The sequence below is a fragment of the Nylanderia fulva genome, unplaced genomic scaffold (assembly GCF_048542155.1).
Source record: "Nylanderia fulva isolate GAGA-0341 unplaced genomic scaffold, ASM4854215v1 Scaffold21, whole genome shotgun sequence".
Taxonomy (NCBI): Eukaryota; Metazoa; Arthropoda; class Insecta; order Hymenoptera; family Formicidae; genus Nylanderia; species Nylanderia fulva.
This window is the reverse complement of record NW_028190275.1, coordinates 1,901,711-1,916,519: the sequence shown is the minus strand read 5'-3', so window position 1 is coordinate 1,916,519 and position 14,809 is coordinate 1,901,711. Positions and strand designations below refer to the sequence as shown.

Here is a 14,809-nt window from a genome sequence, read left to right as displayed (position 1 = left end):
GGAAAATTCGCGGATATATACTACATATACAATTTTCCACCTGTGCGATATGTATGATATTGCCAGAAGGGTGTACACATTCTCGCATTTAAAAAAATTTTCTTCAATAAATAACATTCGTTATTTTTTTTATAAATAGTGCAGCCTCGAGTGTTCATTGTTGGCTTCGTAATTACGGAAAAATTAAGCTTTTGTAGTTCGGAAAAATTTGTCGATAATTCGATACGGAAAAAAGGAGCGAAAATACCTGGCTTTATTTAGCCACGACTTCTCGTTTTGCTCCACCCTTGTTTGAATCTCCTTATGTCGCATCCGTGCTGGAGCTTCTGGCGTAAAGAGATAATGCCTACCTAGGTATATTCACTGCCTTTAAGATCTTCTTCGAGGGTGGAGGGTGGTGCAACCGGTGTAAACCATGTGGAAATTCGCGCGCGCAGCTGCAAAGTTCGCCCTGTGGGTTGACATACTGTGAATCATAAGTTTATATCCGTGGGGACTCATCGCGGTAAAGTTTAAGGCTGTGTCGAGGAGGAGAAGAACGGTCCTCATTCCTCGTTCCAACACAGGATATACGCATCTGCACGTAAAGGGGTCGTCGATAATAAGACTATATTCTCTCGATAGGAGATTTGCCTTTCTTCCCAGCATCTCCAGAAGACGAAATATATTACGCAATTTTAGAACGAAACACGAATGGCCGGGAACCCGCATTTCTTTCTATTCACAGGGTGTCTAGCGGTCAGGGAAATCTAGAAAACCGGGATTGCATTGTCAGGAAATTTTATATAAATCTGGAATTGACAGGGGAAAAAGTCAGGAAATTGTTTACTATTTATCTGCATTTTTTCACATTATTCTATATTTGTCTCAATCATTTGAAATTTTTTATTAAATAAATATAAACTTTTCCTTGACTCCCAGCACGCTAATTTTCTGTACTGTTACAAATCGATTCATCTACAGCATGTTCGTTTATTTATATTTTCATCGTCGTGTTATTTTATTTCAATGTGTTTGATACAAAACTAAAAAATTGGATATAATATAAATAAAAAAGGTGATTACTTAAATAATTTCTAGTGACATGTTTGTTTCGATTATTGTACATAATGCAGACAAAAATGTCTCAAAGATTTCATGATTTAACATTTAATTGATTTATCATGCAAATTATATATTTGGAAAAAATAATATTAAAAAGTCAAGGAAAAAATTAATTTCTGGTCTTGGAAAATCTGAAAAAGGCAGGGAATTTTTTTTATTGAGTTCTACTCGACACCTTGATTCACGTAATTCAGGATGCGAAGGAGAGTCGACGTTTAATTTCAGAGACTATTTATTCCAAATTTAATATTATATTTATTCTTATAAATTTTTAATTACGTTATATACAATATATATAGGTACATATCAAGAGACACGGTAGTGTCTCGCGACCAGTTAAGGGCGTAGCCGAGACACCGTGTATCTTAACGCGAGTCGGACATTTGAGTCTTTATAATATTTCGAATTCTCAATAACGGCTGAAGTAATCGAGTTTATACTAGACTTAATCGATAGATTGAGTTTGAATTATATAATAAAAGTGTCTTTATTTCTGCTCTACGTGATTTGTAAGCAGAGATATATAATTGCAAAGTCGAAATATGAAAAATTTCTTTTAAGAAACGTCCCCGTCATCATCATTATTATTATCATCATCGACCACGCAAACATAGTAGTATCGTGCTACACGTATTCACACGTATACAACACATGCGCACACATATATCACACGTACACAACACATGAATAGATGCATGTATTGGAAATGTCCATCTCGCACGTTTTACAACAGACGGCGATAGTTGCCCTCCGCTATATTGACAGCGTGCGGGGTTAGATATTTTCAATTTTCAATTTTCAATTTCAATTTTTACATTCAATTTTAATGTTATTATTTGCAAATTTATTGTCATAATAATTTATGTGCAAGTTTACAGTCTGTGATACAAAATCAGATATTTTGCTATTATTTCAATAATATTTCAATTATATAAATTATAAATGCCTATGTATGAGTGTGCATATATTTTTAATAATTTTCTTAATTAGCTTCTATATTTTTTTCAGTTGTACATCAAGCAGGTAGCATTATCAGCTCACTTGTGAGCATGGGTTGGGCAATGGCTAGTTATCATCGCAGCATTCGATTAGCTTAACAAGATAAATCTAATATCAGTGCTATAGGAACTATTTTACAATTTTTCTGGCATTTTCTTATTGCAGGTACATATATATCCAATAATTAATATACAAAATTAAATATTATTCATCACACACTTTGTATCAAAATAATATATTTTTTAAAATTTATTTAATCATTTTTATCATTGTGATTGTAGTGGCAAGGATCTTATTGCTCAGTGTCATTGCAAGCATCTGGTCTGTATATACCATAATATATTGCGTAATACATTGGCTAAGTATGACAATATAGATTTTGATAGATTCCCATGGAATATTGGAATTTTGTCGGACTTACAGTCATCCACCACATATGCAGCCTACAATTAAAGAACGCATTTATTCCATATGATTTGCTTCCGTTATTGGAATAATTAAAATAAAAATTTTATTAATAAATTTCGATGAAATAATTTATAAGAGGTTGAAGAAACTATGAAACAAATTCAGTCTCATAAAAGGGTAGTTGGAACAATAGTGGTGAATGCAGAAGGTATTACATGAGATCATTGACATGATTTACTTGTAGTTGTAAACAAAAATTTATAAAATTATATCTGTTTTAGGTATTCCTATAAAGTCAACATTAGATAATACGACAACAGTTCAATACGCAGGTTTGATAAGTCAATTGTCAGATAAAGCTCGTTCTGTCGTACGTGACTTGAATCCAACAAATGATTTAACTTTCTTGCGCATACGTAGCAAAAAACATAAAATTATGATGGCACCAGATAAAGAATTCATATTAATAGTAGTACAAAATCCAGTTGATTGATATTTAAAAGAAACAAAAATATATTTCAAAGTTAAGATTTATTTCTTTGGTTGTTAATTTAATCTGTATGCTACATTGTGGATGTTAATATCTATTCAATTAAATAAAGAAAAATAAAAGAATAAAGCTTAAAAATTATACAAAATGCAGTATTTAATTACTAATTTAACAAATTATGAACTTTTAGAGTTTTTAAATAGTGCTTTCTTCTTTGGTAACAATATTATATTTTTAAGTTTGATAATTATGAAAATATGTATATATAGTAATTCATGGCATGTTTATTTTTGTATTTAATACAATTATAAATGTACATTTCTCATCAATAAAATATCACAGTATCTTTTTTATAATTTAATTTTAATATTGAGATTGTTTTTATTCAGTGGAAAAAAAAATGTGTAGTTGGTCCCTATTAATTATACATACATATAAGAGTGTCGCACAAATAATTCTATGCAGTCTTTTTAAGATAATATAAAAATACTTATAAATATAATCAATTAAAATACATATAATCAAAATTGTATGTATTAAAATTCAATAGCATATAAAAAAGATTTTTTGAAATTATATATATATAATAAAAATCCAACATTTTATATATATATATATATATATATATATATATAAATATAAATATATATTTATTTATTGTATATCATAAATATATATTTATTTATTTATATTTACCTATCTTTTTTTTATATATTATATATGGTAGAAATACAATGTGAGTTATTTTATTTTGCAAAATTTTTGAAAGTTAAACTATACAATGAAATTATTTCATATAATACCGAGATTCTTTTCATAATAAAGATTAAGAGAGAGTTAGATTTTATCATAAGATTTATAAAAGTCATAAGATAAGGTTAATTGCATATTGTATAATTTATCTCTCATTTTTTAAAGTAAATAAATATCAAAGTTACATTGCTTGAACTGGTGCGTTTGAAGTATGTGGTCTTTTTGAGGGATGCAAGACAATATATAGTACAAAAGCATTGCTGTAATTCCCAAGAAAAAGGAAATGATACAAATAATAAAGATTATATTAAAGTACTAAGCCTCTTTAACTGCAGGAGGACAAGCATATTGCCATAATAAATTTGCTGCAATATTTTCAAAAAAGCAGATAACATAGAAAGATAGATGTTTTCAAAATGTTTTGCTATCTACAGCATTGAGATATATAAAAATGTGCACTATGCCAATAACGGCGGAAGCAAATAATATGGAATAAATGCGTTCTTTAATTGTAGGCTGCATATGTGGTGGATGACTGCAAGTCCGACAAAATTCCAATATTCCATGGGAATCTATCAAAATCCATATTGTCATACTTACAATTAGCCAATGTATTACACAATATATTATGGTATATACAGGCCAGATGCTTGCAATGACACTGAGCAATAAAATCCTTGCCACTACAATCACAATGATAAAAATGATTAAATAAATTTAAAATAAATTTTTAAAAATATATTATTTTGATACAAATTGTGTGATGAATAATATTTAATTTTGTATATTAATTATTGGATATATATGTACCTAAAATAAGAAAATGCCAGAAAAATTGAATTTGCTTATTTATTTAAAGATGCTTATCATATACAAAAATGAATGATATAATCTCTAAAAACTTACCTTTAAAAAAAGGTAAAAAAAGGCGACCAGTTAAGGGCACACCATTAACAAAAATTATCCATTGCAAACCCATGTACAATAGAATTGTATGAAAAATTATCGATTATAAACCAATGTACAATCGTAACAAAAGTAATAAAATAAAAAAAAATTGCGCCAAGTGAAAGTAGAAACTTGTACCAGTGGAAAATTAAAGTTGCAGACATATATAGAGTCGTATAATGAATCAATAAAAATTTAAATTTGCAAATGTAGAATTGTACCATAAAAAAACTTATCTTTAAAAAAAAAGATAAACAAGATGCCAAGTCCATGCGCCATGTGAAAAAGTGTTAAACAAAAAAGTATTTTTAAGTAAAAAAATCTATCAATTGACAAAAATTTATGTTCTAAAATTAATATCTCTACAAAAAGTAATGTCCAATTATTGCGCGAATAAATAAACATTTTTATAAAAAATTAAAATTTAAATATAAGAGTTTTAACAAGGCTCTGTAATATAAATATAAATTTAACGTATAAGACGGGCAACAAGAGCCAAATCGCGGATGACAATGCGTTATCCTAACGAAACTAAATAATTTTTCGTTAGAAATAAATACCGGTGCACAAGGCACCAAATTTTTACTTGGACACGGCCAAGATTTTAAATATGAAATAATCTCATATTTTGAGATTTAATTTCAATACCCCTTTAACCCCCCTACGGAAAATAAATAAATGAATGCATCTATATTTTTCTCTTGCATCTATATTTTTCTCTTGCATTCATTTATTTATTTTCCGTAGGGGGGTTAAAGGGGTATTGAAATTAAATCTCAAAATATGAGATTATTTCATATTTTAAATCTTGGCCGTGTCCAAGTAAAAATTTGGTGCCTTGTGCACCGGTATTTATTTCTAACGAAAAATTATTTAGTTTCGTTAGGATAACGCATTGTCATCCGCGATTTGGCTCTTGTTGCCCGTCTTATACGTTAAATTTATAAAATTTAAAAACTTATGCAAATTTAAAATTAATATAAAATAAAAAGAAATAAAAAAATTTTAGTTAAAAAAACTGGGCGCGCTGCAATGAGTTTAAAAGTAACAATTTAATTTTAATATCATTAGAATATTATTTAGCAGCGCGCCCAGTTTTTTTAACTAAAATTTTTTTATTTCTTTTTATTTTATATTAATTTTAAATTTGCATAAGTTTTTAAATTTTAATTTTTTATAAAAATGTTTATTTATTCGCGCAATAATTGGACATTACTTTTTGTAGACATATTAATTTTAGAACATAAATTTTTGTCAATTGATAGATTTTTTTACTTAAAAATACTTTTTTGTTTAACACTTTTTCACATGGCGCATGGACTTGGCATCTTGTTTATCTTTTTTTTTTAAAGATAAGTTTTTTTATGGTACAATTCTACATTTGCAAATTTAAATTTTTATTGATTCATTATACGACTCTATATATGTCTGCAACTTTAATTTTCCACTGGTACAAGTTTCTACTTTCACTTGGCGCAATTTTTTTTTTATTTCATTACTTTTGTTACGATTGTACATTGGTTTATAATCGATAATTTTTCATACAATTCTATTGTACATGGGTTTGCAATGGATAATTTTTGTTAATATATTTATACCAGAATTTTAGTCTACGTATTTATATGGAAAGTCGCCTTATATTTCGGTAGGATCGTTTAAATTTTAAATGAAACCAAAAACGAAGCTTTTGATGTATTAATTCTATTTACGAACGACGAAATAATTTTAATTTAGCTCTGCGTCTTGCTATAATGAAAATGTGCGCAAAAAGATATGTTAGCAAATATAATTATATAATTTGTCATTGAGTTAAAATATTTTATTTTATAATTATATGCTGAAATCGCATTTTTTTTTAAATTTAATACAGGAAAATAATTACATTTACTTTTAAGATTTAACATATATTGTATTGTATATATGTTCCAAGTTTTTTCTGTCGACTCGAATAATTCAATGGAACAATGGTAGAACTAGGACGAGACTACTATAATGGATAGTCTGACATTTTATATATTCTCTACATACATATTCTAGAACTCGTTATAATAAAAAAATATTACACGCACTGAAATGCTCGATGTAAAAATATTTTTATTAAACTACATAAAAATGTATCTATATATCTTTATCATGTCATGTAGAAAAACATCCAATAAGAGCGATAGAGGGTTGAAACCGATTTGCAATCTAAAAAATATGAGAAATTCTATATGAAAAGCAATCAGAATTTTGATTATTCGAATCGAATCCGTAAGCGATCTTTCAATATGTAAATAATATAAATTAGGAAAAAGCGATGAAGTACTTAAAAAAATTACGAAACATTGGTCGATCTACTTTTCTCCGTTATTACAGCTAAAGTTTCACCGAGCCAAAAATTTTCTCGGCACTTTGGGAATTAACTGCGAGTCGTTCTCTTCAATTTTAATTTCTATGAGAGCCACATTTGTGTGTGTTTGTGTACGTATACAAACACATCCGCCCACACATACCGTGACGTTTTTTCACACTTTCCTTTTTCCTTCATCGCGCACCATCTAAAGTGCAGGGCTATTGTGAACGTACGCGAAATTCATCGTTGACAACTCGCGTCGCATTTTCCGTGATGCACTTTGCACGCGTATGTATATGCATGCGTAATCCAGGGAAGAGAAATTGCTCAACATAGTTACCAACGAATTTCGGCACTTTTTAACATTTCTTCCCCGAACGTTCAGATCCTGCATAAATATAAATTTATAATGCACAAAGCAAAATGTGTGTATTGGGGAGAGAAGAGATTGAAGTGCTTCCGTTCTACCATCCGGTAAACAATTTTTTATATATAACAATTAGATAAAAGTGTTTTTTATATTTAATTATATAAATTTATATATATATATATATAATAAATAAGTATTCTTCATATATATATAAATATATTAGATATGTTTCATATATAATTTGACATGATTACCTATAAACTTTTATAATTTATATATAAATTTATATAAATATGTCTAAAAATGAACATATTTCACAGATAATTTTACGATTATATGTATAATTATACAATTATTTATATATAATTATATATAAACAATTTTTATCGGGCCGCATATAGATTTTCTCGTTGAACATTTACCAAGTATCGCAGGTATCTATATATATGTATTTTCCAAGAAGATGTTAGTAACGTCGGATCCTTTCTAAGCGAGGCGGTGCATTTCGAGAAAGTTGTTCACCCGATTTTCTTCCACGCTTTCTTTCTGTCCGCTTTATCGCGACCTCGAGGCGACGCAGGGGTCGTCGTCCCTTTTCTCTCTCTTTCTCTCTTGCGCGCGAGAAAGTTTTGATGCTGCTCGTCACGGCGGGACAAATCGAATCGTCGCGATGGAAAACTCGGCGAAACTCAATTTCCATCCTCCGTCGCCGGAAACGCGACGCCGCGCTCGTTCGACGCATCCGCGGGATCGTCTCGACGACGAGCGAGAGGATTCCCTTCGATTGCCGTGGATTCAATTAATTCCCGCTCAATTCTGTACACCAAGAGGACTCTATATATATAATACATTTATATATTTATATATATGTCGTAAAATCATAAATATATATATATATATATATATATATATATATATATTTACTCTACGACGATTTTTCAACGTCGTCGAGTTTCGAGAAGGAAGCGTTAAGTCTAAGATTCTATATTTTTAGTTTTTTTTTAATTTATCAAATTATAGATAAAAGGAATAATTGATATATTGAGAGAATTTTCTCTTGGAATTTATCCTGAAAATCATGGTAATCGTGGGATAATATGAACATGGAAGAATTTTATGAATTTCTCTGATTAAAATATATATTTATCATGATAAAATATATTTATATATGTATATATTTATAGTAAATTTTACTATGTACATATTTGTTTATATTTATATATTATCTTATATTATTATGATATGTAATTGTAAATAATATGTAAATATATATTTACATATTATTTACATATTTGTAGATAATAAACTCACTATACGTACACATAATAAATTGTATTATGTACATAGTCAAATTAATCCAATATTTTATATCGTATTGTGGTAGATATTAATATTTTGTATTGTATCGTAAATATTAATCAGAGAAACTCTTACAAGATTCTTTCAATACTACATAGTCCGACGATTTTCAGAACAAATTCTAAGAGAAGAAACTTCTCTCTGTGCATAATCATAAATCATGAATAGGTATGAATGGTATAAATGAAAAAATAAAATAAAATGAAAATTAATATAAATGAAAGAAAAAGATATTGAATCAATCGTTTCGAGAAGGAATTTTTCTGGAATGAATTAATTGGAAAACGAGAATGGAAAACTTGGTCACCTCTCTGTTTGGGATCCAACTCGCGCGTGAAGTTGATTTCCAACTCAAAGACACTAGAAACACGGAGAAGTGTTGTTCCCTCCTGTATAAAGTGATATCGGGTCGACCGGAGGGAAGGGGCACTTTCCGAAGCTAATTGGTCTAATTATATATTCGAGAGTGGTCCGTCTTAATTATCGCGCGCGCTTTCGCCCTTTCAGGAGGGACACCCTTGCGACGACACGAGTGAGTGTCCGCGGCTAATTGCGTTCGCGTCTCTAATTGAATCCGAGGCCGGAAATTTGAATTACTCCGCTCCGCTGCTGGCCGCGAAAATTCGCTTTCACGGGACAAAGCGACGAGAAAGAGAGACAGAAGATAAAAAGAGGAAGACATATATATATATATATATATATATATATATATATACATATATATCCGGGCGATCGAGTAGAGATGGGAATCCGATCGTGCCAATCTGTCTTCGTTCCTTCGACAGAGGAAGAGATTAAGGAAGAAAAGGCTCGAGCTATTGGCCACTATTCATCCTTAAGCAGGCTTTTTCGCGAAAGCGCCATCATCCCTCTTCTCTTCCCTTTTGCATTTGCCAGCCGTGTCCAACCCTTCTTTCACCCTCTCTTGGTACATCGACACTTTGTTGCTTTCGCGTATAATTTTAGGGTGTCCAGCGGTCAGGGAAATCTGGAAAACCGGGCATTGTCAGGGAATTTTAGAAATCTGGAATTGTCAGGGAAAAGTCAGGAAATTTTAGTATTTATTTGCATTTTTTTCACATTATTCTACATTGGTCTCAATAAGTGGAAGTTTTTATTAAATAAATATACACTTTTCCTTGACTCCCAGCACACTAATTTTCTGTGTTGTTAAAAATCGATTTATCTACGTGTTCATTTATATTTTCATCGTCGTGTTATTTTACTTCAATGTGTTTAATAGAGATAAAATAATTGATGTAGTAATAAAAATTTGATATAGTATAAATAAAAAAAGAGATTACTTAAATAGTTTCTAGTGACATGTTTATTTCGATTATTGTACATAATGCAGACAAAAATATCTCAAGGATTTCATGATTTAACATTTAATTGATTTATTACATAGATATATGCAAAGAATACTAAAAAGTCAGGGAAAAATTAATTTCTGGTCTTGGAAAATCTGAAAAAGTCAGGGAATTTTTTTCATCGAGTCTGCTGGACATCCTGTCTCTCCTTTTGCATTTATCAGCCGTGTCCAACCTTCTCTCATCCTCTCTCGGTACATCGACACTTTGTCGTCTCGCGTATAATTTTCTTTAGTGTTATGCTTTCGTTCGCCTAGTGTAGTTGAATCAACGTTGGTGAAATGTCAGCTCTACATCAACAACATTTTCTCACGGGATTAAGCGGTTATTGATTTTTCAATCTAATTAATCGCCGTGGTATTAAAATACTTCAGAGAAAATATCTCTCGTCCCATGTAGATATGATGTGGAGATCTAATTTTTGAGAGATCGAGTCGCGGATGACGACCTTTTATCCGTCTTTTGTCGGTGGAAAGATAATGGATATATCCTCCGGCGAGTGCATCTTCGACAAGCTCCGGAAATTTAATTCGCAACCTGATCGCAAGGTGACCGGACTCGTGTTCCGTTCAACATTTGTTCAGCGAACACATCCTGGAACATGGAAACACGATCGAGGAAATTTGCGTCCACCAATCTCGCGAGTTTCCGGACAGGAAACGCGGCCTCGCCAACATTTATATATATATATATATATTTTTTTTTTTTTCAAGCCTTTATTTACTTATATTCGAAAAGTCGCTTCGGAACGGAAATTAAAGCCGTAATGGAAATTGTAAAGTAGAAAATTTAATCACAGATTAATTATATTACACGTTTTCAATGGGATGGACTACGCGAGCCGTCTATTTACTTCTCTTCTTTTCCTCTTCTTCGTCTTTCTTTCCTACAAAATGAAATAACCGACACGCGAAGAAATAATTACACGGGCTATTAGAGAACTTTTATTTGCGCCGCCATGTTGCAAATGCAATTAACAATTGCAAGATTGCAGAAACATTAATAAAAAATAAAAAGAAAAAGAAACCTTTTTTCAATTTTAATAGTGAATCGAGCTAGTTGGGGGAAAATTATCCGAATAAAACTAACGGTCTCCTCTTTTTTCCTTTTCATCATCTCCTGCGGAAGCGAAAATCATCCGGTTATGGCAGCCAGTTTCGCTGTCTCTTCCGGCGTGGTTTGCCAGCTCGTAAATACATAAAATAAGAACATAGTCGGAAAGAAGAGGGCGGAGAAGGTTTTTTCCGGATAAGAGAAGCGTAAAAATTTTCCGCGACTATTCTCCTCTCGACGACAGCCGAAAAGATCCCAGATGCGCGCGTCGTCCTCCGGCCGGATTTTCCTTTTATTAAACTTCACGCGACTTCGTCCTCTGAATAATACATCGCGCTCGCGTTTCCTCAAATTTCGTCGTTGGATCCCCCGCAAACACACATGTTTACACGTACATATATACTTGCGTCTCTCATCGCCAAGTTTCTTGCGAGAGGAAAAATATAAGCCGCGTCTGCAGGTCGATAATTGCGACATTTCGCTTCTAGATCCATAATTCAAAGTTCTTATTTGTGTTACAAATACAATTAACAATTGCAAGATTGTTGCATTTAAAAGAAAAAAATCCTCGCGTTTCAATTTTAATCGAGCTTATAGTACAGAGAATATGTATGTAATATCTAGTATTGTTCGATGATTTTAAAATTAGCTAAATAAAGATGAAATAAAAATATGTAATTATAAAAATATGTAATAAAAAAATATGTTTTTCATCTAACGATAAGATACAATTATAAATAATACATATTTTTATTATCTATATAAAGATAAGATGATGCCAAAGTTTCATCTGGATGATCATCTATAATTTTATTTAGATAACAGCAAACACTGAGTACAGAAAATATATGTAATATTGAATCGTATATCAAAGTTTCAGACACATATTGCGAGGAATCAACATTGAATTAATTAATATGATCGACAGCTTTTTAAATGATGAATTTCAACCGATTAAATTTGTCGGATTTATTTGCCAGATATAATGATATATATATTACCCCAACTAGCTCGATTAAATGATTGAAAATGTTTCTTTTTTCACAAGTGTTGCAATCTTGCAATTGCTAATTGCATTTGTAACATGGTAGCGCAAATAAAAGTTATCTAATAGCTTGTGTAATTGCTTCTTTGCAAGTTGGTTATTTTATTTTATAGAGACCCTTTGATCAGCTTTTTGCAATTAGAACCTTTCGCAAACTGCTCTTTGATATCCTTCTCCCTCGTTTTCGACTTGTTCAGAAATTGCCTCTGATCCGGCTTAAATTGTGTTCTACATGTATGTCCGAAAATTCCATGTTGACAATAGAGCTTTCGCTGAGCTTTCGCAAATCTTGTATGCGAGAGAGAGAGAGAGAGAGAGAGAGAGAGAGAGACCCTTTTTCCGCAACTTCAATTTAATTAAATTTTTTTCACAGAGTTTTCAACAGAATCGATCGAAATTCGCAAATTTCAACTGTCAAGAATCGGGATTTTCGAAAAAAATTCGGATTGATAAAGCACTATTTCCAGAGAGAGAGAGAGAGAGATCCGACCACTTGCAGTTATCATCGTCATATATTCGTTGTTTGACGTTTTAGATATTACAGTACGATCATATATACTGTATATGTATAATCCAACGATATATGAATTAATTTCAATTATTGGATCAAGAAATTGCAGTTTTTTCCCTACCTAGACGCATATGAATAATTCCATATTCTATTTTGATCTAAAGGCTAAAAAAATGCTATTCAGATGTTTCGCGTGTCGAAAATTTGGCAGCTCGTTTCATTTACAACACAGTGCTTGTGTGATGTGAGGACGAGGCATCGCCTGACATGTACAACGTGAATTCTCCTGGAGGCAATTACATTGATTCGAGATGATCGGCTTTGTCCCCTTGTCTGTAGTAGGCGTTCAAATTGAACCGCTGCTTGGCGAGAAAAAAAATCCCGTTCGAACCTATACTGTATTGATTTCCTGTCAGGGCAAGAATATAGTCAATCCATTGTGCACATGATACTTGCATAGAACACGTATGTATTCCCTCCAACGTTCATGGAATAGAATAATTTTATACCGAGATCGCGCGCAAGGATTTATATCGGGATCTCTCGATATCTCGCCGTGTAATATGCTTTCATGGATGTATATCTCTTCTTTTTTTTTTTCATCCACGTTTGTGTCTTTTGATGCTCGATATTTTTCGAATTTTTAATATCGTGGAGTAATCTTTATTTATTTTTTTTTTAAGATAAAGAGGTAAAATATATGCATTTTTTGAAATTTAAAAAAAAATCACTTTTAAAATCGTCGTTTCTTCTTTCAACATTTATTATCATAAAGAATTATATATAACACACAAACGGCAAAAGATTCCGACGTGTACGTTCGTCACGTTCCACACGTTTGGAATTCATGGGCGAATTTCAGAAGCGGTAATAAATGCACCTGCATGCATACGGAAGCACAAGGAGGGGGGAATTTATGCTGCGAAGTATCCTGCGGGAATATCGGTGTTTCCCTCTGCAGAGAAGATGGATGGATATATAAAATTTTTCGAAAGAGAGAGAGAGAGAGAGAGAGAAATATTTAACAAAAATTTAAATATGTATATTACATTTAAAGTATTAAACTGAGATTAAAAGTCAACTTTCTAGCAAATGCGTGCAAAGATAATTTAGTCAAAGACACGAATAAAGTTATACATAAATAATATTCATATATAAAATTCAGGATGCACCTAATGTTGGAAAAAATGTCTCTAATAACTCGATAAAAATAAAAAAGAATTTTATTATCGCATAGGATTTTCTATTAGAATTCATCCTGAAAATCATGAATTGGAAGAACTTTATGAATTTTTCTGATTAATATTTACCACAAAAATATGTATATTAATATTTTTACCATACTTTTTTCAGGGTAAATTCTAAAAAATTCTCCGTGTATATATTTGTGAAGCTCGCGTGTAATTTATCGCAGTCGAAATGTATTTCGCAACGATTCGTATGCGAGTTGCAATCGCGGTTATAAATTACGGGAATCCCGTTCGGCGTAAAATACGATCGAGGAGATCGATCGCCTGCGAAATATATCGGTTATGGCGCGTCTCGGCGAGATGGAATTCATCAGACGCGGGAGAGATGCAATCTTTTTGATCCTCTTTCTGTCTGTTGCAGTTGTGTGCGGCGTCGGCGCGGATGTGGCGTACCATCGACACGTCATGGGGCTTTACGTTACGTGAGGATAATTCAACATGCGTATACCGTAATTCAATTCACGCATTATCAGCCTCTCGCGCGCGCGTTATCGCGATTTCCGCGACATATCGACACATTAGACTTCTCCCTCAGCCGCGAAGAAGGCCAGTCAGTGTTTGCTGTTATCCGAATCAAATTATATGGATGATCATCTAGATGAAATTTTCGCGTCATCTTATCTTTATGTATAAACGATAAAAATATGTATTATCTATCATGGGTGTTCATAGGATCCTTTTTTCCAGGAGAGAGCATTTTTTATTTCTTATTTTTTGTTCTTTCTTAATTTTTTAAAATTTATTTTTTGTTTTAAATTTAATTTTTATTTTTTTCATATATCATGGGTGTTCATAGGATTTTTTTCAGGAGGGA

General features: G+C 31.5%; 2 protein-coding genes across 8 annotated transcripts in view; both read left to right on the top strand.

The window, feature by feature from the left end:
* Window positions 1-14,809, top strand: part of LOC146723297 (uncharacterized) — a 39,101-nt gene that overhangs the window by 12,104 nt on the left and 12,188 nt on the right. For 3 of the 7 annotated variants that reach the window (XM_085482607.1, XM_085482606.1, XM_085482609.1), the window contains one exon: window positions 14,357-14,417. The exons of 2 other annotated variants lie outside the window; for them this stretch is intronic. In XM_085482607.1, the coding sequence (XP_085338733.1) occupies window positions 14,357-14,417 (61 nt within the window). Of the gene's footprint in view, window positions 1-14,356; window positions 14,445-14,809 lie in introns of those variants that run through there. 2 more of the 7 variants (XM_085482608.1, XM_085482611.1) reach the window with 2 other exon arrangements.
* On the top strand, window positions 1,450-3,149 carry LOC146723299 (dynein light chain roadblock-type 2-like). The gene is made up of 4 exons (XM_085482614.1): window positions 1,450-1,877; window positions 2,113-2,268; window positions 2,385-2,719; window positions 2,793-3,149. Exons 3-4 carry the CDS (start codon window positions 2,662-2,664, stop codon window positions 3,002-3,004), a joined length of 270 nt encoding a protein of 89 aa, XP_085338740.1. The 5' UTR covers window positions 1,450-1,877; window positions 2,113-2,268; window positions 2,385-2,661; the 3' UTR covers window positions 3,005-3,149.